Genomic DNA, 27,654 nt, shown 5'->3' with positions numbered 1-27,654 from the left:
CCGCTTGGCATGGATGAAACAATCTAAGCCACACGATAGATGGAAAGGTCCCGGACGGCGAGCATTCTCGGTGCGTTCTATCGAACGAAGAGAATCTGAGCGCCAGCCACCGCCACGGCAGAGTGTAGTTAGGAGGCAAGCCGTGGCGCGCACTCAGCGTCGTGTCTCAGGATGCGATGCGGATTTCCAGATGCATCCAGTCATCATGGACGAGCTGTCTCGATTTGCCCGTGTTGACTGAAGAGAAAGAGTGACGGCGATTGGATAAAGTTACAGTGGAAGTCGGATTGGCGGGTCATCGGAACAGTCGAGCCATCATGTCTCGGCATGAAGGCAGACAATTGAGCGCAAGCGCCCAGTGTAGGTCGAGGAGGGGGGAAGGGTGCGATACTGAGATCTCATCGTGTACAGTGGGCAAGATACGCGCGTACGACGGGACTTGAGACTGAGATGCGCCCAGACCGGAGTCGGCCCTCGATCAGGTTACGCGAGACGGATGCATGATAGATCAGGGCATTCACGGACGGGTTCCGAAGGGCAGTGGCAGAGCATGGCAGCTGCAAGCGGATTTGGCAGGCTCAAAGGGCGTACCTACCGCCTTTGTCGTTTTCGTCTCCGCTCTGCTGTACTCAACAGGTCGGCGCTTTAACGATTGGATCTGCAGAATGGACGCCTCTGGGTCAGGCGCTAGGCGAAATCTATGCGCCTAATTAGCCGCCCTTTTTTCTCTCTATCTCTCGATGGAACTCCGCGTGTCTCAGCCTCGTTGCAGAGTCGCAGAAAGGGGAAAAGATGGCGACTCCCACAGTCTGTCTCGGACTCGAACTGAGCCTTGATGGAGAGCCTTTGAGGCGGCGATTGGATTCATCGGATCCTGCCGTGGGAAGATAAGATGATGGGATCTTCCAAATGAGAGAGCGCTACGGCGGATAGCGCATGTCGATGAAAGCAAGCGCTCCCACAAGCTGCTTTCGTTGACCGCGGCACACAACATCGACCAAGTAGACTGTATCGAAACAACGCCAACACGAGGCTTGAAATGCACTGCACACGGCGCGTAGCGTTCTCCTTGGACGCTCTGCTTACGCTGTCGAGAGCCTGTCAGCCCGTCAGCCAGCGAGCCAGCCGCGGCGGAGTCAAGCCTCACTCCAGTCCAGCGTCGAACCGCATTCCACCACCTGCACGGTGTTTGAACCTTAGCGCGCTTCTGAGTCGCTGCGAACAGGTTGTGGCACCTGCGCTTTCTTCAGCGCAGCCCCACTTTTCCCTTCGGCTCATAGCCCAATTCCGTTCAGCACCCACATCAATTCAGTCGCCGTTGTTCGACCGGCATGGTGAGACAGAACGGGGAGAGGGATGACGGATCCTGGCAACGTGCAACGTGCAGCTTCTTGGACGAAGAGGTTGATCGCGGTCTAACATCTTGCAAGCCATCAATCACTGTTGCTTCTTGCACGATGATTCATCTCTCGTGCGAAACACGACACAGCGACGTCCCATTTTCCCGCAATTTCACTGTGCGCGTCGCGGTCCGAGGTCTGGCTGGCTCTGGCACAGTGTTCTGCGTGTAACTCTCTCGGTCTCAGCATCTCTCCACGCGACATCTCGATTTGGTTGGATTCTTGTCTGTTGTTCTGCTGTCGTGTCGAGGTTTGAGCCGAGTCGAGTGCAGCCATTCTTCGAACGCTCGACATGATCATCTCGACAATATTGCACCTTCCGATTTCGCATTCTTCTCGGAATTCTTGCATCCTCAAAGCACCGCCTCGCCCTTCCTAATTCCTCTGTGATCTTCTGGACGCGCCGATCACATCGCTCTCGCTCTCGACCTCGCAGCCTTCTGTACCCAACGGACCAACACGGATCCTCCCTTTCCATCGCCAAAGCAAACGATCGACCACGTTGCCTGCGCGCGCTCGCGTCCAAGACCAAACAACGCCATCGAGACGCATCGAGCCTCCACTTCCTCATCTCTATAGCTGCCAAGCATGCCAAAATCGGATCTCCCGCAATGGGGCAGGGTGCTCGTGGCCGGCGGTATCGACTGGCCAACTTTGGGTCGCAAAGCCACGAAAGCGGGTCCACCTCTCACTGTCAATCCCGATCATCCGGACCTCCCGGCTCCCCACATCTTGCGGTCCGTTTCCAATGTTCGCATGAAGCGCATCTTTTCCTCCCATTCTTCCTGTCACGCCGTGCTCCTCTCGGTCGACGGCGATGCATACATCATCGGGCGCAACGAGCAGGGTCAGTGCGGTCTGCCCATCCGCCAAATACCAGCCTCCTCCAAACCTTGCGGTCCCGCCGTGTGGGACGCATACCTCCTCGACCCCGCCACCGATTTCTCGCCCGCTCTGCCCGCCGGCGCCAACGGCCAAATCGTCTATGCGGCGTGTGGTCGCTCCCACACGCTTTTGCTAACTGCGTCCGGCTCCGTCTACTCGGCCGGTCTCAACATCTCGGGTCAGTGCGGCCATCCCGAATCCCAATCAGTGCCCATCTTCACACGCATCGAGACAGCACCCTTCATCAAGGAACGCGATCCCGTCATCGCCGCCTCGTGCGGTCTCACCTTCTCCATGCTCCTCACCCAGTCCGGCAAGGTCTACACCATGGGTAGCTCCGAAAAAGGCCAGCTCGGCAATGGCCGCACGGGCGAGCATTTCACCTCCAGCAACCGACTCGCCTTCAACACGTTTTCGGAACCGTTCCTCGTCAAGCAGCTCGCCGACAAGAAGATCGTCCAGATCGCGTGTGGACAGCAGCATACCATTGCGCTCGATGACCAAGGTTTCGTCTACGTATGGGGTTTTGGGGGTTATGGTCGTCTCGGTCTGGGATCGCAGCAGGATCAGCTCGTCCCGACGCTGGTACCGCAGTTTGCGCGCGAGAATGTCGTCATGCGCGCAAAGGCCATCTACGCCGGTCCAACCAACTCGGCTGTGGTGGATGGTCAGAGCATGTTTTGGCTCGCGGGTAAATGGAAGACGTCCGGTGACGGATCGGCGGGACAAGGATTTATGACGTTCAAGTACCTTCCAGATTTGATGGGTGTCAAGGTGACCAATGCAGGTCTCGGTGGAGTCACGCTCCTCTGCACCGCTATCGAAGAGGCTTCCCTCGCCGGTGACCACGGTGCGACCATGAACATCTGCTGGGGTCAGAATGCCAACTGTGGCGAGCTAGGACTGGGTGAAGGCAAACCGCGTTCGGCAACCAAACCGCTCCGGTGCGAGACGCTCGACGGCATCGCCGTCATCGACATTGCCGCCGCCCAAAACACCACCTTCTACCTTGCGAGGAACATGGGCGAGCGATACGGCGAGCTTCCAAGGTGGCCCGAAGTGGTGCAGAGCCAAGAGGTGTGCATGGTGTGCGGCAAAGAGGAAGGCGAGGGCGGGGAGGAGAATGCTCTTTTGGAATGCGAGAAATGCGAGAACCCATGGCATCTCCACTGCTTGCAGCCAAAGCTGACCGATATCCCCGAAGGCGAATGGCACTGCCCCAACTGTCAACCGCCGGCGTCCAGAAAGGGGGCCAACGGCAACGGCAGTACCAAGAGAGGCGTCGACGACGACCAGGAAGAGGCAGCATCACAGACCAAAAAGCGAAGGGCTTAGCGAGGCCACGGAATTCGTCGGAGGGAAACACGCAATGGAATTCAGAAGACACTCATCCACACACAGGCACGCCTACTCCAGGTCGCCGAATCGCATGTATCACTAGCTCCGCTGAGAAGCCCCGATCAATATGTATTCGAGTCCTCCTGTGTTAATATCGTGAAACAGGGTGTCTTGTCGATTTCTGGAATTCACATCGCCGATGTCTGTCGATCTGATGGATGCAGAGAAGTCGGTTTTGAACGACCATTTCACGTCCATTTTTTCGATACCTCTTTTCTTGCTGCCTTTTTGACGGCGGACTAAACCCATACTCGATCCTGATCCTGATCAGAAACCAGTTTCACATGACGACAGGATCCCTTGCGGTCCATTATCACTCCATGCAGAACTACTTACTAGAAGATGCTAACGTGGCTGTGAACTTGTTCATCGCTTCAGATCGACTGGCTCGATCCCAAGCACGATCGGACGCTCAGCCGCAATGCACCCGATCCCATGATTTCTGCAGAAACACGATATATTGTATTCAACGCACGCGTAACATGTCTTGTTTCGACTGTGTCTCGAACCAAGAAGAAAGCGGCACACAAAAGCCACGATCGAACATGGACAAAGACAGGCGCAATTCGGAGAGGAAACAAGCTCTCCAATTTCGGACCCCGCCAAAGACCAAGGCCAAAAGTGTTGGAAATGTCGCTAATTTCCGTTTCCGGAAATCCAATCCACAGGTCAAAACAAGGCGCTTCACCTCAAGGCTCGCCGATGCCCGTCAACTTCACCACAATAGTAGTGCCTTGGTACTATTGTTCATGTGTCGATGACGAGGTAGAGTCATCGATCGTAACATCGAGAGTAGAATTCGCCATGCGACACTTGTCTCGGGAGCCGCATGCTGGAATGTCGAGACAATAACGCAGGTACTGTGTCTGATCCAAGGAGGCGCAAACAAGGCTGGTCTGTGTGATGGAGCGTGGTTGTTGACGCGACAGGAACGCATCTAGACAGCTCGCTTAGCATGGAGTCCGGACCCCGTGGCTGCTATCAAACAAAATGCTTCTTCGGAAGCTTGAATGGCCGTCAGCGACTGCAAGCTCCTGCACGAGGGATTCACATTATAGCAGATGGCACCACCGTCGGAAGCCCCTCACAGCACTGCAGCGGCGATCACAATGATCATCCACTTTCGACTCCGACCAAATGGATTTTCGTGGTCTCTTTCCGGTCACCAACCGCACCTTGCGGCTTTTCCCGTCGCTCAGCTGATCGCCGTCTCGAGCCTTGCTTGGCGTCTGAAGGTGCGACAGAAACCAAATCCTTGGCTTCTAGCCCTCTCTGCCGCCATCCTGCGCGCCTTGTTTCTCCATTGTCAGGAAGTCATGTGTGCCATTGTGTCCACGATGCCAAAGTTATGTGCCTCCCTCAGCTCCGACTAGTCCTCCGCAGCTGACGAACGTTATTCGTGTTTTGCTTTTCGCTCTATCCGGCAACGACCCACACCCTCGTGCCTGCCTTGGCGTACCTCATCGCCGCGATGGCTGCGCTATCTTAACCTCGTGTGAATGAATCGTTGGCGGACTTCGATATCCGGCAACGGCTCGAACGCCCTTCCATCGTTGGGCCAAATGCGCTGCTACAGCACCGACAATGCACATGTCCATCACCCTGAGCACGCAGTCGATGTGTGAAACTGGCGCATGTCTGGAAGCCGCTTCTGGAGGAAAACACCCTGGATGTGGCTTGCACGTTTCCAGAAGGATTCCAGCCTCTTGTTCCAGGAACCGTCAGCCGCAAGCAAAGTCAGCTCGACTCCCTCGCCCTGTCCCCTCGACCGATCGCCTTTGCTTATAAGTCCGAAGTGGTACAAGGACATCTCCTCTCTCATACCTTCGTCCTACCTTAGTGCCTTCAACCTCGCCGCACCGGGTACTTGTCGCCCTCCTCTCACCAGCCGCTCTGTCGTGATACGAGTCAAGATTGCGGATGATCTTCTCTGTCGATCGGGCAGGCGGTTCCAGCGAGCATGAAGGAACAAAACACCTCACTATCTCCTCAGGAGGCTGATCAAGATGCCTCACAGCAGGTCACGGCCAGCACGTCGTCACCGACCCTGTCAAGCTCGACCAGCGCTCGTCACTCCCGCATTCGACAGGCCACGTCCGAGTCTTCGATGTCCATCAACTTTGCCCGTCCTATCTTGCTACGTCCAGACTCTGTAGACCCCGATGATCATCAGCACGGCAGAGACTTCTCGGCCGTCTCAGCCCTGAGCGATCATGACAGTGCCATGACCGGCGAAGACTCGGAATGGACTGATGAGATCCCAACAAGTCCTCAGGATAGGCGTGCGATGAACTTCTCCGTCCAGTCAGACGCCTCTGACCGTTCTACTCCCCTCAAGATCCGCCGAAGAGGCACGATCAACGACAAGAAGCTGACCATCAACGTCACATCTTCGTCATCATCATCATCAAGATCTGCATCTGCTAGAAGAAAAGCATCAGGGTCGATGGTTCCGCCGTCAGAAGTGTCACCATCGTCGGCAGCGGTAGCACCACCACCGCCAGCTATCAGGAGGGCATCAAGCCTCTCCAACAAGCTCGGAAAGGGCAAGTCTCCCACCGAATCCCTTGCTCCACCAGCAAGTGCGGGCATCCGATTCGCGCCCTTCACACCTACCAAGCCCAGCCCATTAGCTGATCACAATCGCAGCCCTGTCGCATCATCAGGCAGTCCCAGCTCTGCGTCCGCGGCTCCTAGCAGCGGTTCTTCAGACAAGCCGCTTCTCTCAGTGCCTCGCTACGGCTTCAATCCCGACTTCCAACTAGGCCAGAGTTCTTCGCCTCGCTCCACGAAATCTAAGACATCCCCCACCAAGCCTTCGCCAACATACAATGGTGTCTCGCAGGGAGGCGTCAAGTCGATGCTCTATTCGAATGCTCGTATTCCCGCGACGCCACTCAGCCCTCGTGCATTCGGCTCTGTGAGCTCGCCGCGATCCAACGAGGCTTCGAATTCACCGCGAACACCTCGCAGTCCTCACAATCCAGGATCACCACGAACGCCGAGAACGCCGCTCACAGCTCGTCTGCCCCTCACTCCCGGTCTCGCCTCTCGGTCTTCTGCTGCGTATCGAGGTGTTCTGCTTACCACCGTCACGCGTGCTGGTTCCAACGAGAGGCTCCCTACCAGCATGCTTGCTCCCAACGCTGCCGAGCGCAGGACCAGGAATCGAAGTGCTTCCATCGCCACGGAGATCAGAGGATTTGTGCGAGGTGGTGCATCGGAAGTCATTCCCCGTCTCGAGCTTCGCGTGCTTGAGCGTCCGCGTCGAGAGTCGCAGCTCTACAATCTCGCCTCGAACCCGACGGCATCCAGCAAACGCCACTCGCTGGCTGCTGCCCAACCCAGCATTCTGAAGGAGAAGTCCGACTTCGCCGCGCAGGATGTTCAGGACGATTCGTCTCCTCGGGCTCGCGAGTTCTCCCGATCTGTGGCGCTGGACAAGCTGACGAGCAAGCGGACTTCCGTCTCGGTCGGCCCTAGGGGCTCCATCCCTCGTCACAGCAGCAACTTCGGCCGTCTCTCTTTTGTTGGCCATGACGTTTACCGTCGCGAGAGGAGACAGACAGGAGCTTCGGCTGCCTCGGGACGCTCACGACGCTCAGATCGCTCTGCTAACTCGATTCGATCTGCATTGTCGAGACGCACCTCCATGCCAACAACTGCCAGTATCAAATCGTCCAGACCGTCGCTCGTCACTCGAAGGATGTCGTTGGCCCCTTCTTCTTTCCGAGGTCCGCGTGATGAAGCCATGCAACCTGACGATGACGAATCGGAAGACGAGAACGACGTCGTCAACGAAATGCACAGCCGCGTCACCAATATTCAAGAAGCCAAGCGATGGATCCTGGGTCACCGCCCTTCGCAGGATGCAAATGCGCCCGCCATCGTAGGCAGAGACATCCAAGACGACCAGCGACCAATGACTGCCATGCGTCGACCTACGTATGCAGCTTCCGTTTTCCAGCAAGCTCGTCTCATGGAAGCTGAACGCCAGGCTGGTGCTGCTCTCATCTCATCCTCGGTTCTCAATGTCAATGCGTCCGCATCGAACGTGAATGCGCCTATGACGCCATTCCCTCAAACCCCGGGCTTTCCCAAAACGCCCCAAACTGCTTTCCCCGACGGCGCGGTTGAAGGCGAAGAGCCGTATCCTCGTCCGGAGACGGCAGCAGCCATGCTTCCGGAGCCCACTTGGCAGCAAAAGACGGCTCACTGTCTTACGGCACCTTGGCGCTTCGTCAAGAAGCAGATCTCGCCCAAGTACGTTCTCACCATGATGGACCCACGCGAGATCCTCTTCCCCATCACAATCCGGAAAATAGCGCTCTGGATCGTCTACGGCGGCGTCATTGCAATGCTCGTCCTGCTGGACCGCTACTATCACTGGTGGGCCAAGCTCGACCACGCCGTGCATGGGAAGAATTTTGCCATCATGGGAGTGCTGTACGGCTTCGAGCCCACCATGATCCTCATCATCATGCTCGTGGCGCGCGTGCCCGACGCACGCGTGGTGCCCGATCGAACCGTCCTCGTGCCACGAGCCCGTGACAGCACCGAAGTCCTCTCGGACGACGATGAGGAGTCGAGTCACAGTAGCGACGAAGAGTCTGTCGCGAGCGCGGACATGGCCACTCAAATGCATTCGACCATCTTGGAGGAGGAGCATGATGAGGAAGATTATGGCGAGCACGAGACGCAGGATCAGGAAAGCGGCATCGTCGACATCTACAGCAAGCGCAACTCGAAACGACTCTCTGGTCTTCGCGCTCCTATGCGCAGGAGGTCAACACACCATACACTCGCTTCTAGCCGATCCGCAGAGCGAAGGGGTAGTGATACGACCAACTTTTCCGCTGGGCTGCAGGTTCCCCGCACGCCGAGCTTCGATCCGCGCAACAGGCGAAGCACTATCATCCTGCACGAGCCATTGACGATCGATTCGCTCCACGCCGATCTGGCGAGACTGGAGACACGTCGACCTAGCGCTGCTTCGCACCAGTTGGTGCTGGCTCAAACGGCAAGTAGGGACTCGCGTCGTAGCTCGTACATGAGCATTTTTGCTGCTGCTGCTGGAGCTCGTCCTGGCGAAGCCACTCCCGATCCTGCTGTGGCTGCCAATGCAGACGAATTGGCGTCCGAGAAGAGTCACAATGTAGCGGCCCAAAGCGATTCGACGGGAGAGCTCGACGAGAAGAAGGATGTGGATGCGATCGCGTCCGACAAGTCGGACGACGTACGTATAGCGATGGACTCGATCACGCACCCATCTCTGACCGAATCGACCGCCCTCATCATACCATGTCACAACGCCGACGTCGAAGTGCTCAAGGCCGTCCTGTTCGCTGCCTTGGTTCACTTTGAACCGTGGCAGATCTTTGTCATCGACAACGGCAACACTCCCCAACCTCCCACCGACATGGAAAGCTCGATCCGCTCTCAGCCCATGTTTGCCCGCGTCAACTACATCTGGCTGCCCATAGGCAACAAGAACATCGCCCAGTTCGTCGGCGCCAAAGCTGCCGCAGTGCTCAACCTCGACTACGTGCTCACCATCGACGACGATGTCATCATTCCTGCCAACTTTGCCGCTCCCATGCATATCATCTCCGAGACAACCACGGCGGTCTGCTACCCCATCACGGCTGTCGATCACAAGGGTGACCGCCCAGTGTTTGTTGGCTGGCAGGATATCGAGTACAAGTTGTCGGCTCTCGCCAAGATGGCCGAGTCCAAGATGTGCGGTGTGCTGTTCCCACACGGAGCTGCGAGCTTCTGGAATCGCAACACGATGATCGCCGTGTTGCGCAGACACGATCTCATCTACTTTGCAGACGACGTCAAGATGGGGTTGGAACTTCAAGCTATCGGTGAGCGTATGGGTATCGATGCTAGTATCTCCTTCGAAACCGTGGCACCCGAGACGTTCCTTGGACCACCCACTGCAGGAACGCCCAACTACTACAACCAGCGAGTGCGATCTTGGGAGATGGCGCGACACACTCTCTACTGGCAATTCTCCAAGCGTTTCCTCTTCTCGCTCAACGGTGCTCGAACTCCCGTCGCTATCGGATGGCAAAAGTTCACGCAGTTCTACAACTCGACCACCAACTTTATCGACTGGATCCGTCTGCCCATGTTCATCCTACTCGGTGGAAGCGGTCAGTTCTGGCTCAAGAGTTTCGCCTTCATCCTCTTCCTGCCAATCGTACCTATACTGCTCTATCGATTCGTCAAGACAAGGAATCGCCCGGATCTCCACCCTCACTTGATCGACATGCTCACCTACGGCATCTACAAGCTCATGTACAGCGTTGTCTGCGTATTCGGCGGCATCAGGTCCATGCTGGTATTCTTCCCCAATCACGGACACAAACCGACTCTGGCCGAAATGGAAAAGGCGAAGGATCCAAGGTGCATCTGGCTCAGGGACGACTTCATGAAGAACAGCGGTGGGCAAGGCGATTTGAGGGACGAACCTCAGCAGATTCTGCTCGATGATGTGGCCGTAGCTGCAGAAGGGGAAGAAGCGGGGCTGGAAGAGGCACAAGTCGTAGCTGTGCTGCCCTCAGTTACGGTAACGCCGCAAGGTGAGGATCAGCCAGCGGTGGCAGTTCTCAATCTGGCGAGAGGTCCATCCAGGGTGACGCCGATCGATGAGCAGCTTCCAACGGTGTTTGAGGCACGTTGATTCCAGAACCATGTGACTTAGGACCGGCGGCGGGGCGATTTCGGCCTTTGCAATATCATCGCTTAGCGAGACCAATCTCGAAAATTCAGAAAGGTCTGTGAACATGGCCGCCGATAAGTCTGTGACAGTTGAACGTGACCTCTTCGACGGTTTTGGGTTCGGTGCCTCACCACGCTTCGAACGCTGATCCGTCCCGACGGAACGTACAACGAATGGTCAGCAGGTCTATGGACACGGAGGAACCATTGAACTGGTACTATAAGGCTATCAGAGTCTGGCGAGTCTACCGGTTTCTGTGCCTTGATCGAGGTCTCGAATGATCAAGACATCGTCTCGATCTGTCTCTGCTTGTTGCACGGTAGAATTGCTGAGCGCAAAAGTGCCTTGGTGCCGTGTTTTACGGGGTGCGGCTAGAGCATCACTGCACGACGATAGTGGCATCAAGCGAGGCGCTTAGTCGCTTAGAGGACTTTGACATCGGCTTTTGCTCCTATTTTCTTCTGGCGAGTGGCAGCCTCGCATCATCAAGACATCGTCTCGAACTTCACGGCAGGGGTCGAGGGTTCTGTTTTGCCATGAACCCCAGCATCGTCTGGACCATCAAGGTGCGCTCAGACACGGCTTGTCGCTTAGATGCGTCCAGAGTCGAGCCTATCTCGTCGGATCCTTGGGCCTTCCTTTTTTCCCCACAGTAAATTATCTGAGTCGAGTTTTTCACACAGCATGTCTCATGCAAGGAAATCTTGAGACAAGGAATACCGTCCATCGCTGGACTAGCCGCCGCCCAAAAGTACGAATGTAACCTTATCTTGTAGCTCAACTCAGACAACTCGCCGATGTCTGAGAGCCACCGCCCCGCAGCTAACAGCCTTGTCCTCGTTCCCATCGGAGGGCCAAGAAGGACTCATTGTAGACGATCTGATTTTTGGACCCCCCATCGCCGCAGCCGAGCTCAATTGAGTTGGTCTCAGCCACACCAAAAAGTCGAGGAACAGCGCTAATCTAGTCGCCCTCAGTTCGTGAGCAAAGCCCCGAGGCACCAGACTCTACGCATGCATCCGGTGTCGATGATGTATTTCTAAGTTTGAATTTCGTAATCTGGAATACAGCCATTAGCCACAACCGGACGCGTGGGATTACAGTTTTGTGCAATAATCGACCTGTCCACAAGTGCGCCGTATGCAGCACTCGCCGAATGTCCGAGCGGTCTCTGTCCTCCCGCTGTCCACCTGGCCGCCACCTCAGCTTGCCTTCATCGAGCAACGAATGGGTGGTATCGCCCATTGCACGTACAAGAAGTCTCCTTCAAGGCGACTCCAGTCTGTCCTGGTTCGTATCGACGCTTAGACTAGCGTCAAAGCAAGCTTTGATTTGGAAGTGCGTGCATCCCGAAGCGGAACATTTCGTTGCAAGAAGGCGAGCAGAAGTGCGGAGATCGAAAGCAGCCCCATTGATTCGAAAAGTCCTACGGGCCATCAGACCAGAGTCGAATTCCTAGGCCCGAAGGTGCGTCTGGCAACAAGATTTGATTCTCCGTGGCCAACGGTCTTACTCTGCGATAGCCTGGGAATACGAGACGTAGCTGGCGTTCATGCGGGCTTCTTCGAACCACAACTTGTTCCTTCACGTGGTGGCGCCGCAACACTGATGCAGAGCCCGGTTGCAACCTTGAGCCGCACCTCGGCAACTCGTCATGCACGTCGAAGATCTCCTCCCGTCAGGAAGCGGAGCTCGATGTGTGTCGATCCCCCCTCCCGCTGTGACCTTGTGGAGCTCAACCTCCATATGGTAGTTGAATACGAATGCGACCAGCACAACTGACAGACAAGCCACCCGTTGCTCTTGTTGCTCCCCTGCATCTGACTCACCGCGCTTTCGTACATCGACGTGAGCTGCACCGCACACAAAGTCTCTCGGCGTTTTCTGCTTGCCTCTCCGGCAAGACCCTGCACTCATGCCCGTTCGCCATACTCTTCCTGCAATTTATCAGTGTAGAACCGTCTTTGCTGGTGGAAGAACTCACTAGATTGGATGTCGCCTCGGACCTCTCGGCACCACTCAAGGTTGGTCGGCAGGCAACTTCTTGGCTACTCCTTTTCGTGATCGTTTCCGGCTAAACGCTGCCTAAATTAGCAAGTCATGCCACTTATCCCAGCCTTGGCATCGCTTTGTCACGGATTTCGCCAGCGGCTCCCCCGTTCCGTCAGCGCTAGTCGTACCAAGGATCCTGCCGGCCATGCACTTCGATCCCTTCAGTCTGCCGAATGCCTGAACTCGCCGCAGAGTCGTCAAGAGTATAAGATGCTACTACCCCTAGCTGATCGTTTGATCTTTCTCCGTGTCCACCTTCCCTCCCCTACCCAGACTCTACTCCATATCCCGTACCTCCTCGCCTCTCTGTTCCCCCTCTGAATCGACACTCGACCCGACGTGTCAAACTACATTCATTTGATACACATTCCTTTATCAACTTCAGCACCAGCTACAACACCTAGGTTCCATTTGTTGAGCCCCCTATCCTGCCTCACCGCTCCAATCGCGCCTCATTCAGGCAAATTTCCTCACAATGGTCCATCTTTCGATTAGATTGACGGTGCTGGTGCAAGCAGCGTTGCTTCTGCTGGCTCTGCAAAACGTCGCCGTCCCTGCCGATGCCTTGATCGGACGTCGTCGTCCTCATTTCGCCGAGGGTGCCGAGATCGCCCCCCAAGTCATCGACATTTCAAGCATTCCCGTTGAGCGCGCCGCTGTAGCCCCGCTCAAGCGTGACGACCTTGCTCTTCGTGACGATGACACCGACGACGACTGGGACGAGCTCGAGATCATCACCGTCTTCCTTCCCGAAGAAGGTGCCGACGACGATGCCAGTGCACTCGCCAAGCGAGCTGAGCCCACTCGCTGCCCCGCTAACGTCACTCGTAGGAGCGCGGCCATCCAGACAGCTGCCGCTCACAACAAGCGTGAGCCGCAACCTGATCCTAAGACCGTGTACAGGACAAGGTACAGAACCAAGACCGTCACAGTGACTAGGACCATCTATGAGACTGTGTTCAGGCGATGCACCCAGTATGTGCGCCGAGCAACTACCACCTCGTCGAAGAAAAAGACGACAAGCACCAAGAGGAGATCCACGATCACGAGCACAAAGAGGAAGACGACGACAAGCTCCAAGAGACCTGTGACCACTGCTGCGGCCGTCAAGAGCACCAGCAGTGTGAGGAGGTCGACGACCACCACCACCGTCAGCACTAGGAGGTCCACTTCGACGACGCCAAAGCCCACGACTTCGTCAACTACTCCCAAGCCCACCACTTCTTCGACCACTCCCAAGCCCACCACTTCTTCGACCACTCCCAAGCCCACCACTTCTTCGACCACGCCCAAGCCATCGACCTCGTCCACCACTCCCAAGCCAATGGTCACAACTTCATCAACCACTTCCTCAAAGCCCTCGAGCACCTCGACCACCTCGACCACCTCGACCACCTCGACGAGCTCCCGAGCTGCTTCCACTTCCACTTCGTCGTCGACCACGTCTTCTACAACCTCTTCGACCACGTCGTCGTCGTCGACCACTTCTAGCACCATCACTCCTACACCCACCCCCAAGGTGTACAACCTGATGGCCAACTACCAGGGCAAGAACTTCTACAACAGCATGTACTTCTTCACTTTCAAGGACCCCACCAACGGTTTGGTCGACTTTGTCGGTCAATCTGAGGCCTCCTCTCTGGGCTTGATCAAGACGACCAACGGTGGTCAGGTGTACATGGGCTACGCCACTACTCGCATTTACCCTCCCGGACAGTCTCCTCCCGCTTCCACCACCACCTCGACCGCTTCGGCAGCAACCTCCACTTCGAGCGCTCCTAAGCAGCGTCGTCAGGCGTCTTCTTCTTCGCGGTCGTCCTCGTCGTCGGCTACCGCTTCGCGTTCCGGCTCTACGAGCGGCAATGTCAACGCCCAAGCGGTGACCACCACCTCTTCCTCGTCGAGTTCGACCACTTCGACCACCAGCGCTGCCGCCACCAGCTCTGCCGCACCCATCCCTTACATGAAATCCCTCCGAATCTCGTCCTTCGACACCTTCACCACTGGTGTCTTCATCCTCGATGCTGCGCACATGCCCGTAGGGTGCGGTATCTGGCCTGCCTGGTGGACCGTCCCGACCAACCCCGCCGGCGGCTGGCCCAACGGAGGAGAGATCGACGTGGTCGAGGGAATCGCCTTTACCTCTCAAAACACCTACTCTGTCCACACCGTCCCCGGATGCAAGATCAACTCCACCACCAACTCTCAGGCCGGTACCTACCAGCTGACCAACCTCACCCAAGCCACCAACTGCGCGTCAGCTGAAACCGGCAACCAGGGCTGCGGAGTCCAATCCTCCCTCCGAAACGACTTTGGTGTCAACTACAACAATCAAGGCGGCGGAATCCACGCCATGGTATGGGACAAAGACACCGGAATCAAGTCTTGGTTCTTCCCCCGTGATCAGGCTCCCGCTGATATCGCTGCTGGTCAGCCGGACCCCACCGGTTGGGGTATGCCCCAGGGCAGCTGGCCAGCCGATAACTGCGATCCCAACAAGTACTTCTTCAACCACGTCAGCGTCTTCAGCAACACCATCTGCGGCGACTGGGCTGGTGACAAGAAGCTTTGGAACAACGCTTACGCGGGTCAGACCCAAAGCTGCGCAAAGATGACCGGTTATCCCACTTGCGAGGCGTACGTCCAGAGTCAGGACGTCGACTTCAGTCAGGCGTACTGGCTGATCAACTCGGTCAAGGTCTACCAGACCAGCAGAACCAAGTAATTGTTCGTGTAGATGGCGACGGGACGAGAGACGGCGCGTCTGGTCAGGAAGGACAAAGTATGGGCTGGTTTCCGTACTTCTGTTTTGCCCCCAGATGCCTCCTCGTCCCTCCTTCTTAAAGTTTTTCTCGCTCTCGATCTTCCGTTTGGTTTTTTATGTAGCATAGATCTCTCGCTTCTGGAACCTGGAAATTTTCACGATTTGTTCTTTCTCTATACGGTGGCATTGTGCTGATTGTCTTGAGTCTGGTGTACATTGTGAGCGCGAATCGCAATGGAGATTCGCAGCAGTGTCGACGTTGCGGTCAAGACGCCGTGCTGTCGTCCTCGCATTGGCTGTCACCCACGGCAGGTGATCGGGGCTATGTTGGTCTGGGTCGAAACAGGCGCGAATTGTTATTGTCATACAAGCATCGCCAAAGTGTCGATGACGGCAGTGATGGCCGTGGTGTTGTTCGACGGTCACTTGATGTTGTTGAGGTGATCGAGCAAGGCAGAGACATTATATGTGTGGAGACAAACATTCCCATTTCGTCCGGACACTACACTGTCTTATCGGTCTTCGCGAACACGACGTCGACCTCCATCCCGTCCAGCGATCCCTCACTCGAACCCTCGTCCTTCTTCTCGTCCTTGCCACGACCGTCTTCAAGGCTGCGGTTCTGGTCTCTCTCCTCCTCGTCCCAAAAGTACGCCTCGTCCGGATACACCGCCTCATCCAACAGCGACTCCTTCGGCAGCGGCCAAACGTACCTACACAGAACCCCATAGACCAATGCACCCACTACGATGCCAAAGTACCAGTTGAAATGATAGATCGGCACGTTCACCTTGACGTTCGGATTGATGGCGTTGATGAAACCTGGAAGATTTGGCACGAATGCCACTGTGAACGCGATGTATGCTCTCGGGTTGACACCCCAGTTTCCGTAACTGTAGATGCCCTTCGGATGAACGTAGAGCTGTTGAACATCCAGCTTCTGACCTCGTAGCAGGTAGTAGTCGACGAGGCAGATGCCGGAGATAGGTCCGAGCCAGCATCCGTAGGCACCGAGGAAGTTGAGGAATCCTTGGGCGGAGCTGACGAGGTTCCAAGGGGTGATGGCAACAGCCAGGATGGCTGCGAGCAGACATCCACGGCGGATGTCGATGTAGGCGGGGCAGACGGACATGGCGTCCGTGGCGAAGGAGATGGCGTTGGCGCTGATGTTGACGCCGATGGTGGCGATGAGGAAGACGAGAGCGCCAAAGAAGGTCCATGCTCGACTGCCCCAGAGACTGATCAGCTTTGCCGGGTCCCACGCCGCCTCGCCGTACAGCATCAAGGCTGCGTCAGCGGCAAAGAAACCACAGGCACAAGGGATCGTGCCGGTGATGGGAAGCAGCAGAACCTGCTGCCACGTTCCCTTGGATGTCTTTGAGAATCGAGTAAAGTCGGCAATGTTGACGGCGACGGTGCAGTAGATCGTCGTCGCTGCGTTGAGAGCGACGATGATCGGCCAAGCTCCTGCCGTGACTGGGCCACGTACGAGCTCGCCTCCGCCTCGAGTGGCATGAAGCGCCCAGATACCGATGGCCAGGAACGCCGGTGGACACACGATCGCCTTGAACCTGAACAACCACTTGAGCCTGGCGACCGGAATCATCGTGATCGGCGTCTGCACCATCCAGAACACGAAGAAGCAAAGGAGTCCTCTAGATGTGATGTTGGCACTCTTCGGAAGGTGATTCTCCATATTTGCAAACCTCGGCGAAAGCGAGATCAGCAGCTGCTCCGTCAAGGTGCCTCCCGTCACGGTGAGGATGCTCAACCACATCAAAGCCAAAAACGCTCTCGCAGCTACGGGAAACAGCGAGCCGTTGATACCCCATGGAGCACGATTGATGACGGGGAAAGCGACGTGGTAGGTGGCGCCGATGACTCCAGCAGCCCACATGACGAAGCCGACGCAGAGAAAGCCGAAAAAGACGGCGGGGATGGCGGCTCGTGCGGTGACACCGGTGGCTGCCATGGATGCGCCGAGCTGCCATGTTGCCGGAGCGAACTGATCAGAGATCCAGTAGGAGACCCAATCGATCGCTCGCCATGTTCGTTTGGACGGCGGTACGGGCTTGAGATCGTGATTGTCGAGCGCGGTTTCTTGGGAAAGGCGAAGGCGGAAGCGGGGCTTGGAGACGTCCAGGTTGGGACGCCGTTGAAGGATGCCCATCATGAAAGTGATTTCTCGACGCTGGTTGCTTGTTGGTGGGGTTGAAGTGAAAACGTGGATCTCATGCTTCTGTTATAAGGACGTCTCGAACAGCCGCTATGAATCGCCCTCCGAAGCGGCATGCAGCAATCTCACACGCCACGAGGGGGCGATAGCCGACGCTCGAGATAAGCGCCGGTCGTCCACTGTCAGCCATGGAGGAGGAGGAAAGATAACCGTAGGTTTCGAGTCCAACCTCGGCTGCATTGGAGTAACGTGGTACAGCAGCTCCAGCAGCCTCACTAGGAACGGTGGGCGGCTCGTGGGTCGCTTACAAACGCTGCTCCTAATCCACGCTCAAACATGCTACCCCGAAAGTATGTGGCAAACAAAAGGCAGGATAGTCGAGACATGGTCGTCAATTATCTTGTGCTCAAGCTCCGTCATTTCCTCAAACTCGGTTCTAGAAGCCTCGCGTTCGGTTGTGCAGCGTCGATATGCACGCGAGTTGCACAAGATAAGCAAGCGAGCGGCGCACTGAAAATGCCGTGGGACCAGTTGCGCTTGAGCACACACGCATCCTCCGGCACGATCCTCTCAACAAGGTCTCGAAGCTTGCGAAGAGTGGTCAGGGGTTGCAAAGCCTGAGCGATTTATTAGGCTACAGGGCAAGCCTCGTGATCGCAGCCATGTGTCGCAAGCTCGGGGAGACAAACAAAAGGTAGCGAGCGGAAGCATGCCCACGCGAGCAAGCAAAAAGGCTGCGGCTGCAGCAGAATCGAAGCGCTTATCTTGACAGCTGGCACAAATATCTAAGGGTGTCAGATCGTCTCGTACTATTGCAGTCCTCGACAAATTGGGTTTGGCTGTTCTATTGGTCAAGCTTAGTCATTGGTGATACAGCTGGACCATTCGAAGCACGCGATTTCGGAGACAGAAGACTCAGCTCAGCGCAGGACCCTGAGGCCATGCGGGGGAACACGTCCAAAAGTGCCTGTCAGCGGCAAAGCACGCCATCCGGCTCGAGTCTGACTTCACACCGTTCCACCTCGCAGGCGTGCACAAACCAGCGGCTTCTCATCTTCTCAACTGGTGCCAAATCCGCTAGGTGGTGCCATACCCTTTGCAAAGCAGCACTTCGGTCCATGCGGTGCATAGCCGCTCCAGCCACCTCTGACGACATCTCGAGGCTTGCCGTATCGTGAAAAGATTTGTTGCTTGCAGGCAGTTCTTCTTGCTGGAATGAAACCCGAATGAGATCGACTGTTCCGGCACGGGTGGTACAGAGACACGAGATGTGTGCGTGCTCCGATCTCGGTATCTTCTAGCTTCGGAAACAAGCTGTATCCTTATAAGCCCGCTGGATCCCTCCTTCTCGTCCCGATACCATCATCCACCAGTCTTCTTTCCCAAGATGTTGTCCACTCTCCCTCCCAACACGGGTCACTTTGCCAACAAGTCATCCGGCGACGGCGACGGCGGCTCTGGCGGATTCTCCGCCTCTCAGATCGAGGCTCAGCGCTCGCTCAAGTCTTCGATCCAGGAGCTCACCTCTGGCCAGCACGACGCCGATCCCTCTCTCCTGACCCCCTACTCTGAGCTTCCCAAGGAGATCACCGGACCCACGGTCTGGGATGCCGATTCCTACAGGGGTGAGGCGAACGCATCCAAATGGGTGCACACCTTCACCGAGCACCAGATCTCGCAGCTCGAATCCGCCTCGCAACTCTGGCTCGAGTCCGGTCGCGAACTCGGCGAGATCGAGCGATCCACCTTCCCGCTGCCCTCGGACCTCGTGGCTACCCTGACTCAGCTGCGTCAGCGTCTCATCACCGGTCACGGATTCTACCTCTTCAAGGGCCTGCCCACCAAGCGATGGGGCAACCGTCTCTCGGCGATCGCCTACCTCGGTCTCGGATCGTACCTCGGCAACGTCGTCTCCCAGAACCGATACGGTCACATCCTCGGTCACGTCAAAGACCTCGGTGAAGATCCTACCGCCATCGACAAGGTTCGTATCTACCGTACCAACGCCCGTCAGTTCTTCCACACGGATTCGTCCGGTGGAATCGTCGGACTGCTCTGCCTTCACAAGGCGGTGGAAGGGGGTGAATCCGACATCGTCTCCTCGCACGCCGTGTGGAACCACCTCCAAGTCAACCGCCCGGATGTCGCCGAACTCCTCGCCAGCAACATCTGGCACTTCGATCGCAAAGGCGAAGTCTCCACCATCAACGGCCACCAAAATGGCTGGGTCACCCGTCCCATCGTCCACCTTCGCAAAGGTCAACCGGAAAACCGTCTCATCCTCACCTACGATCCTTACTACCTCAAATCGATCCAACGTCACGTCGACGCCGGTCTCATCCCCGAACTCTCGGAAAAGCAAAAGGAGGCCATGCAGGTGCTGGAGGATACTGCAAAGCTGTTGAGCCTTCACATGGTGCTGGATGTAGGCGATATTCAGTTCGTCAGCGACGTGCACGTGCTGCACGCCAGGACAGAGTACAAGGATCCAGCTCCTCCCGCACCGAGGAGACATCTCTACAGGCTCTGGTTGGCTGTCCCGACGAGCGAGGGCGGTTGGGAGAATGCCTACCCGGATAACGGGTTGCAGCGACGTGGTGGTATCCAGGTGAACGATACCAAGCCCACCTATCCTCTCGACGGAGAGTAATGCGAAGAACGAACGACTTGCTCATGTCTCACATGCTCAGAATAGAATGTTGGTGATCTCATCACTCCACCGGCTGTGCGCTAAGAATGTCCGGGTGTGTGTGTGATATACTGCCGAAGCAGCGCTTGTGTTCTGCATTGCAAATCCCAAAGTCAGGTCGTCTGCAAACAACGCACGCATCACATCCATGCTTCCATGCATCCATCGCGCTGCGTCTACTCCAACGTGGACAGCTCTCTACGCACCTCTTCCTCAGCAGCGATCTTGGCCAGCTGCATCGCCTCCAACTTCTCACCTCCCGCTTGACGCAACTTGAGCTCTTCGATCGCTTTCAACTTCTTGTTGAGATTGCGCACCTTCTTCTCCAGGTTGGCGGCGCCGGCACTGCCTCCGACCTCGGCGGCGCCCGAGACTGCGGGCGCAGCTGGCTCCTCCACCACGGTTACGGCGGCAGCCGCGTTCTTGCCGTTTTGCTGTTGCTTGCCACCCTTCTTCTTGCCGTCCTTCTGGTTGTTGGCAGCGTTGCCGTTGTTGCGCGGCGCGGAGCCGGGTGCGCCGGGGATGGCACGTTTGCGGTTGCCGGAACCAGGTGCTTGGTAGGTACCATTTTGGGATGCAGAGCGAGCGAGGTCAGGTGTAGAGGCACCGGAACCGCCCTCGTCGATGCGCTTGTAGATGTCCGGTGTGCCTTGGCCGCGGGCACCCGGTGGACGATACGTTCCGGTAGGGCGCTTTGTGGCTGCTTTCGTGGCAAGGTACGAAGCGGCGGCGGCCGAGGGTGCCGGTGCCGAGGGGACCTGGGCCGGGAAAGCGGTGAGACCGGCGTTGGCACCGGGACGCCAGCCAGCTTGGTAGAGCTCGTCGATCATGTCGACGTGGACGAGCTGGCCAGTGCAATGCCAGATCTTGACACCGTTCTCCACACGCAGACGCGGGCTGAGCGTGGCGGTGAGCAAGAAGTGGCCGTCGGGAGACCATTGACAGACGGAGCTGTTGCTCGCATCCATGGAAAACACTTTGCCGTTGGACAAGTTTTCGCGATCCCAGATATCGACGGTGCCGGAGAGGTTGCCGAAGCCGGCAATGCAGAAGAGGCGACCCTGGGGGTTGAAGGCGACAAAGTTGCGTGGTTGCGTTCCGAGCTCGGCGATGACGTTGACGCGGTGGCTGAAGAGGACGGCCTTGGCAGGCATGTAGCCGTAAATGACGATGAACTCCTTGGAGTTAGGGTTCCATTCAAAGTCGTGGATGGGACCTTCCTTGTCGAGCGCAACGCGGCAGTCGAAGTCGCCGCGGACGGACATGAGGTAGAGGTTGGTCTCGCCGTAATACGACTTGCCGGTCTTGTCGTGGTCGGTGGAGGTCATGAACAAGAGCGCAGAGCCTGCTTCGTTCCACTTGATCTGGATCTTGTCTGCCTTGAAGAAGGTCTTTTGCGAGACGGGGGCGGGTGGTGTCTCGGGTGATGGGATGAGGGAAGCAAGAGAGTAGACGCGGACCGAGGCGGGGGCGCCCTTCTTCTCCCCGCAAAAGACGGCGATGCTGGGCTTCTCGCCGGGCCCAACCTCGAAGCTGGTGATGCCTTCGAGACGCAAACGACCGATGACGCCCTTGTCTGCGATGTGGCGTGGCTCGTAGATCTGCAGCTCGGTGGAGACTTGCCTTACGCAGTACTGCTCGTTGGCGGTAAACTGGAAGAAGCAGCCGTCCTGCGACTTGCGCTCGAAGGCGGCCACGGCCTCTCCGGTTTCGGTATCCCAGATCTTGAGGTTGCGTGTATTGGAGCCATCTTCGAGTTTGGAGGGGCGCTCGAATGTGCTGAGGAAGCCGCCCTTGGGCGAGAAACGGAGGTCGACGACCTTGGGCGCTGGAAGATCGCGCTTTACAGAGGAGGTGGAAGCAGCGCGGGTGTCTACGAGACGGGTGAAGTCGTCCATGGCAGCGGCAAAGGTGCTTCCGTCGGGACTGTACTGGAAGACGCGGGTAGCGCCTGTGACCTGATCGAAGCCATTGACGGAAGTGTAGGAGGGAGAGCCGGTGTTGAGACCGATGGACTTTTGCGCACGGTAGGCCCATTGGGTGGTAGGCTCGCCCGCGGCGACGGGAACAGCTGATGGCTCGGACATGGTGTGGGTGTACAGAAACGACACAGCAAGTGAATGCGTGCCGTACAGTGTTTCGAATAAAGCTTTCGAAGCCACAAGGAGCAGCTCGTTTCGACGTTCCTGAGGGCCAGAGCGTGTGCCGGAGAAGGGACCAGGAGAAGGATAGGAGGAGGAGCGGAAGAACGAGAAGGTGGACTGTACGGAAAAGTAGGCACTCAGCTGCTGTGCCAAGTCCATCCTCGGCGTCCGCACCATTAAGAGAGCCAGCTGCTGCTGCGAAAAAGGTGGCCTTTCAGAAGAAGTCATTTTCCGTGTGCTTCTTGGCCGTGTTTTCAAGCTACACGTGATGGCGTAATGCTGAATATCACCTTTTTCGAACTGCAACTTGAAATTCGACATTTTTGGAATCAGATGGACTTGGCGGCGTAACAAGCAAGCCATTTCTCGCCGAGTCCAACACTTTCCACCCGAGAGCGCGCGCGTGTGGATCCGCGACTGCGCTGTGCTGCCTTGGATTTGTGTGTGCATGCCGAACAGACCAACACTTTTTCCACATTGGCAGGCACGCGTTGACAGGTGTCTCCTTCTCTCGTCCACCTGTCCATCACTTCCGCCAACAATCACGGCACCCGCTAGGCCGCTGCTCATCGATACGTCTACCGCAGGCGCATCACACGGCCGTCATGGACGTCGTCCACGTCGATGGCGCAAAAAAGGCGCCCGGCGATTGGTCGCCCGATGCCTGCCGCACCGTAGCTGCCGAACTCACAAACACGCTAGACCTTGGTGCCAACCGTCCACTCGTCGTAGAGGCCCTCGTCTTCATCCACTTCTCCGTATATACCTTTGCCGAAAGACTACGTCGACGTCAGGGTCGCCGCTTCCACCAATCACCTCGCCACTTTCTCAGCTTCATCGAATACTACGTCCAGGTATCCAACCAGAAGCGGGACGAACTCGAGGATCAGCAACGTTTCCTGCTCGTCGGTCTCGACAAGCTCCGGTCCACCGTAGATCAAGTCGAAGAACTACAAAAGAGTCTCGCCGTCAAGCGAACGCAACTCGAGGCCAAGAATGCACAGGCAAACCAAAAGTTGCAGAGCATGGTCAAAGACCAGCAAGAAGCCGAACAGAAACGCGCCGCTTCCATCGAGATCCAAGCCGCCCTTGCGAATCAGGAGGAGCAGATCGGTCAGCGTCGCCAGGTCGTCATGGCCGATTTGGCAGACGCCGAACCCGCCGTTCAGGATGCGCAGGCCAGCGTCAGCAACATCAAGAAGCAGCACCTCACCGAGGTCCGCTCTATGGGCAACCCGCCGCTTCCCGTAAAGAATGCCATGGAGTCCGTCTGCATCATCCTCGGCCACAAGATCGAGAGCTGGAAGACCGTCCAGGCCATCATTCGCAGGGACGACTTCATCGCTTCCATCGTCAACTTCGACACGGATCGTCAGATGACTCGCCAGATCCGCGAAAAGATGATCCGAGACTATCTCTCCAAACCAGGGTACGACTTTGCCACCATCGATCGTGCAAGTAAAGCGTGCGGTCCCTTGGCCAAATGGGTCATCGCTCAGGTCCGCTTCTCCGAGATCCTCGACAAGGTCGGTCCGCTCCGTGACGAGGTCCAGTCGCTCGAGCAGCAAGCCGACGACACCAAAGTCCAGGCCACCGAGATCGTCAATATGATCGCAGAGCTCGAAAACAGCATCGCCACCTACAAGGACGAATACGCTGCCCTCATCAGCGAGACGCAGGCCATCAAGTCCGAGATGGAGCGTGTACAGAGCCGCGTCTCTCGCTCCATGCAGCTTCTCGACAGCCTCTCCTCCGAAAAGCATCGTTGGGAGACCGGCAGCCGCACCTTCGACGAGCAGATGAGCACCATCATCGGCGATGCTCTCCTCTCGGCAGCCATGCTCGCCTACGCCGGCTACTTTGATCAGCAGTACCGCGAATCCATGTGGCAGTACTGGTCCGACCATCTCCGCGAAGCCGAGATCAAGTTCAAGCCGGAGCTCTCCTTTGCCGACTATCTCTCCACCGCAGACGAGCGCCTCGAATGGCAGGCCAAGTCGCTTCCCGCAGATACCCTCTGCACCGAAAACGCCATCATGCTGAAACGCTGGAACCGATACCCGCTCATCATCGATCCCTCCGGTCAGGCTGTCGAGTTCTTGCTCAACGAGTACAAGGTGCAAAAGCTCACAGTCTCGAGCTTCCTCGACGAGGCGTTCCTTAAAGCCCTCGAAAGCTCGCTCCGCTTCGGCAACCCGCTTCTCATCCAAGACGTCGAGTACCTCGATCCTATCCTCAATCCCGTCCTCAACAAGGAGCTTCGCAGGACCGGCGGCCGTGTCCTCATCCGTCTCGGCAGCCAGGACATCGACTTTTCGCCCTCCTTCAACATGTTCCTCACCACGCGTGATCCCTCGGTCGAGTTTTCGCCCGATATTTGCAGTCGCGTCACCTTTGTCAACTTCACCATGACCCGCAGCAGTCTACAGAGTCAGTCGCTCGATCAGGTGCTCAAGGTCGAGCGGCCCGACACCGATCGGAAGCGTACCGACCTCATGAAGCTGCAGGGCGAGTTTCGCCTCCGTCTCAGGCACCTCGAGCGTTCGCTTCTCACCGCGCTCAACGAGTCCGAGGGCAACATCCTGGATGACGACAAGGTCATCGGCACTCTCGAGACGCTCAAGAAGGAAGCCGCCGAAGTCACGTCCAAAGTCGAAGAGACAGACGCCATCATGCAAGAGGTCGACCAGGTCACGGCCCAGTACGTCCCGCTCGCCAAAGCGTGCAGCTCCGTCTTCTTTGTGCTCGACCAGCTCCACCTCATCTCTCACTTTTACCAGTTTTCGCTCCGCTTCTTCCTCGACATCTTCGACTTTGTGCTCCGTCGCAACCCGCACCTCGACGGCGTCACGGATCCCAAGCAGAGGCTCGACATCCTCATGCGCGACCTCTTCCTCGTCGTCTTCCACAGGACGAGCAAAGCGCTCGCGCACCACGACCACGTCATGCTGGCTATGCTGCTCGCTCAGATCAAGGCGCGCGAACAGGGCCACGCCGATACGCTCGAGAGCGACGAGTACGAGTTCTTGCTCGAGGGCGGCAACATTGCCGCAGCAGCAGCCGCTGCCGCTGCAGACGGATCTCGTAACTCTGCGCAGGGAAGCAGCGCTTCGCCGCGTCGAGGCGACGGAGAGGTCGAGGCTATGCTGGATGAGGAGCAGCTCGCCCGCGTGCAGGTGTTCAAGCGCCTCGCCTTCTTCCGCACCATCGAAGAGCACATGGAGGCCCACACGGACAAGTGGCTGACGTTCCTCGGCTCCAACAGCCCAGAAACCGCGGTGCCCGTCTTCTGGCCGCAAGAGGAGCAGAGCGAAGGTATGTCGGATCAGGTACGCAAGATGCTGGTGGTCAAGTGCTTGCGCCCCGACCGCATCGTCCAGGCCATGGCCGCCTTCACTTCTCGCATCTTTGGCCAGGATGTGCTCGGCGATCCTGGATACGAGCTTGGCAAGATCGTTGTGGAGGAGGTGGATGCCAGCACACCCATCGCGCTCTGCTCTGTGCCCGGGTACGACGCCAGCTACCGTGTCGACCATCTGGTCAAGCTCGTTGGCGCGCGTTGCACCCCTGTCGCCATGGGCTCGCAGGAAGGTTTCGCACTGGCAGACCACGCCATCACATCAGCTGCACGCACAGGCAACTGGGTGCTGCTCAAGAATGTCCATCTCGCGCCGAGCTGGTTGTCGCAGCTCGAAAAGAAGATGCACGGTCTCAACCCGAATCGCAATTTCCGCCTCTTCCTCACGTGCGAGACTTCGCCCTCGATCCCGGTCAACTTTTTGCGCGCTTCGCGCATCCTGATGAACGAGCCGCCGCCGGGGATCCGCGCCAGCATGCTCGACAGCCTCAAGAGCATCGCGCCTGGTCGATTGCAGCGAGGACCTGCCGAAACGCCGAGGCTGTACTTCCTCCTGGCTTTCTTCCACGCCACACTCACCGAGCGCCTGAGGTACACGCCGCTAGGCTGGTCGAAGCCGTTCGAGTTCAACGACTCGGATGCCGAGGCTGCGCTCGACATCATCGAAGGCTGGGTGTCGCAGGTTGCCAAAGGTCGAGCCAATGTGGATCCGCAGCAGCTGCCGTGGGACGCCATCCGATCGCTTCTCAAGCAGAGCGTGTACGGCGGCAAGATCGACAATGCTCCGGATCAGACGTTGCTCGACTCGTTCGTCGACGAGCTGTTCTGCGCCAATGCGTACGAGGTGGATTTCCAGCTGGTCAAGCACGACAAGCAGCCGCTCGTGGCTCCGGAGGGGACCAAGATGGAGACGTTCATCAGCTGGGTGCAGGCGCTACCGGAGCAGCAACCGCCTCAGTGGCTGGCGTTGCCTCCGAGCGCCGAAAAGGTGATCGCCGCAGCGCAAGGTACGGCTCTACTCAACAAATTGGTCAAGATGAAGCAGCTGGCGGACGACGATGATGACGAGACTGTTGGCCACGATCGCAGCGGCAGCAGCGGCGGAGGTGGTCAGGATGCGGCTGCGGGTGCACCCGCAGCGTCGAGCTCGGCGTCGGTGCAGCCGAGCTGGATGAAGGCGTTGCGAGCGAACGCGTTGCAGTGGCTCTCGTTGTTGCCCAACAGCGTGGCTTCGTTTGCGAATGACGCGGTGACGATCCAAGACCCACTCTACCGGTTCTGGGCACGAGAGCATCGCACGGGCTCGTCGCTCCTCTCTACAGTGCGCACGGATCTGCTCGAGGTGGTTGCTGTGTGCGACGGTCATTCGCGCCAGACCAACCACAACCGAGCGCTGCTCACTGATCTTCCGAAAGCAGTGATTCCGCAGTCGTGGCGTCGATACTCGGTGGCGAAATCCATGACGCTGGCTGAATGGATCGTCGATCTGCGCGCGCGACTGGAGCAGCTGGAACGAATCACGCGCGAAGCCAGCGAGCTAGGAGCCGGCGCCGCTGGTGGAGGATACGATATGGCCGAGGTCGTTCTTGGCCTTTTGTTCTCGCCAGGAGCCTATCTCACAGCGACGAGGCAGAGTGTAGCGCACGCGTCCAAGGTGTCGCTGGAAAACCTGTCTCTGCGGTTGCTGCTGAATGATGCGAAAGCAGGGTTGGAGTCGGGCAAGTTCGCCATCCGAGGTCTGAAGTTGCAAGGAGCGAGCTGGGATGCGGAGGGCAGACGGATCAAGCTCAACGATGGTGGTGTGACAAACCTCGGGCTGACGGCGCTGGTGTGGGAGCATCAGCGGGAGGAAAAGGTGAAGGGTGAAGACGAGGGGAAAGTCAAGATCAGCGTGTATTTGAACGAGGATCGAAGTCAGGCGTTGTTCGCGACCATGTTGGTGGTGGAGGTCGGGGTGAAAGCGTATACAGTGGCGCAGAGGGCCGTTGCGCTGCGTGCGTCGTGATGGGCGCGGGATGGTTTGAATGCAAAAACTGATAACGATAGGTGGAAGAGTGT

General features: G+C 57.4%; 9 protein-coding genes across 9 annotated transcripts; 6 read left to right on the top strand and 3 right to left on the bottom strand.

Moving 5' to 3' along the window:
- Window positions 1-1,433: 1,433 nt before the first annotated feature.
- Window positions 1,434-1,700, bottom strand: PHSY_005645 (autophagy regulatory protein Atg2, putative; the record flags this gene model as incomplete). The annotated part of the gene is made up of 1 exon (XM_012336254.1): window positions 1,434-1,700. The coding sequence occupies one exon, from the start codon at window positions 1,698-1,700 to the stop codon at window positions 1,434-1,436; it is 267 nt and encodes an 88-aa protein (XP_012191644.1).
- A 288-nt stretch (window positions 1,701-1,988) lies between these two features.
- Window positions 1,989-3,620, top strand: PHSY_005644 (regulator of chromosome condensation; the record flags this gene model as incomplete). Its single annotated transcript, XM_012336253.1, has 1 exon — window positions 1,989-3,620. The coding sequence occupies one exon, from the start codon at window positions 1,989-1,991 to the stop codon at window positions 3,618-3,620; it is 1,632 nt and encodes a 543-aa protein (XP_012191643.1).
- Window positions 3,621-3,967: 347 nt separating this feature from the next.
- On the top strand, window positions 3,968-4,444 carry PHSY_005643 (cytochrome P450 17A1; the record flags this gene model as incomplete). Its single annotated transcript, XM_012336252.1, has 1 exon — window positions 3,968-4,444. The coding sequence occupies one exon, from the start codon at window positions 3,968-3,970 to the stop codon at window positions 4,442-4,444; it is 477 nt and encodes a 158-aa protein (XP_012191642.1).
- A 1,199-nt stretch (window positions 4,445-5,643) lies between these two features.
- PHSY_005642 (hypothetical protein) lies at window positions 5,644-10,374 on the top strand (the record flags this gene model as incomplete). Its single annotated transcript, XM_012336251.1, has 1 exon — window positions 5,644-10,374. One exon carries the CDS (start codon window positions 5,644-5,646, stop codon window positions 10,372-10,374), a length of 4,731 nt encoding a protein of 1,576 aa, XP_012191641.1.
- Window positions 10,375-12,940: 2,566 nt separating this feature from the next.
- On the top strand, window positions 12,941-15,190 carry PHSY_005641 (glycoside hydrolase; the record flags this gene model as incomplete). The annotated part of the gene is made up of 1 exon (XM_012336250.1): window positions 12,941-15,190. The coding sequence occupies one exon, from the start codon at window positions 12,941-12,943 to the stop codon at window positions 15,188-15,190; it is 2,250 nt and encodes a 749-aa protein (XP_012191640.1).
- A 541-nt stretch (window positions 15,191-15,731) lies between these two features.
- On the bottom strand, window positions 15,732-17,402 carry PHSY_005640 (uracil permease; the record flags this gene model as incomplete). Its single annotated transcript, XM_012336249.1, has 1 exon — window positions 15,732-17,402. One exon carries the CDS (start codon window positions 17,400-17,402, stop codon window positions 15,732-15,734), a length of 1,671 nt encoding a protein of 556 aa, XP_012191639.1.
- Window positions 17,403-18,792: 1,390 nt separating this feature from the next.
- PHSY_005639 (taurine catabolism dioxygenase TauD) lies at window positions 18,793-20,055 on the top strand (the record flags this gene model as incomplete). The annotated part of the gene is made up of 1 exon (XM_012336248.1): window positions 18,793-20,055. One exon carries the CDS (start codon window positions 18,793-18,795, stop codon window positions 20,053-20,055), a length of 1,263 nt encoding a protein of 420 aa, XP_012191638.1.
- A 215-nt stretch (window positions 20,056-20,270) lies between these two features.
- Window positions 20,271-22,601, bottom strand: PHSY_005638 (hypothetical protein; the record flags this gene model as incomplete). The annotated part of the gene is made up of 1 exon (XM_012336247.1): window positions 20,271-22,601. One exon carries the CDS (start codon window positions 22,599-22,601, stop codon window positions 20,271-20,273), a length of 2,331 nt encoding a protein of 776 aa, XP_012191637.1.
- Window positions 22,602-22,843: 242 nt separating this feature from the next.
- Window positions 22,844-27,601, top strand: PHSY_005637 (cytoplasmic dynein heavy chain; the record flags this gene model as incomplete). Its single annotated transcript, XM_012336246.1, has 1 exon — window positions 22,844-27,601. One exon carries the CDS (start codon window positions 22,844-22,846, stop codon window positions 27,599-27,601), a length of 4,758 nt encoding a protein of 1,585 aa, XP_012191636.1.
- Between the last annotated feature and the right edge of the window lie 53 nt (window positions 27,602-27,654).

Source organism: Pseudozyma hubeiensis (genome assembly GCF_000403515.1).
Source record: "Pseudozyma hubeiensis SY62 DNA, scaffold: PHS52, whole genome shotgun sequence".
NCBI lineage: Eukaryota > Fungi > Basidiomycota > Ustilaginomycetes > Ustilaginales > Ustilaginaceae > Pseudozyma > Pseudozyma hubeiensis.
This window is presented reverse-complemented; position numbering and strand designations above follow the sequence as displayed.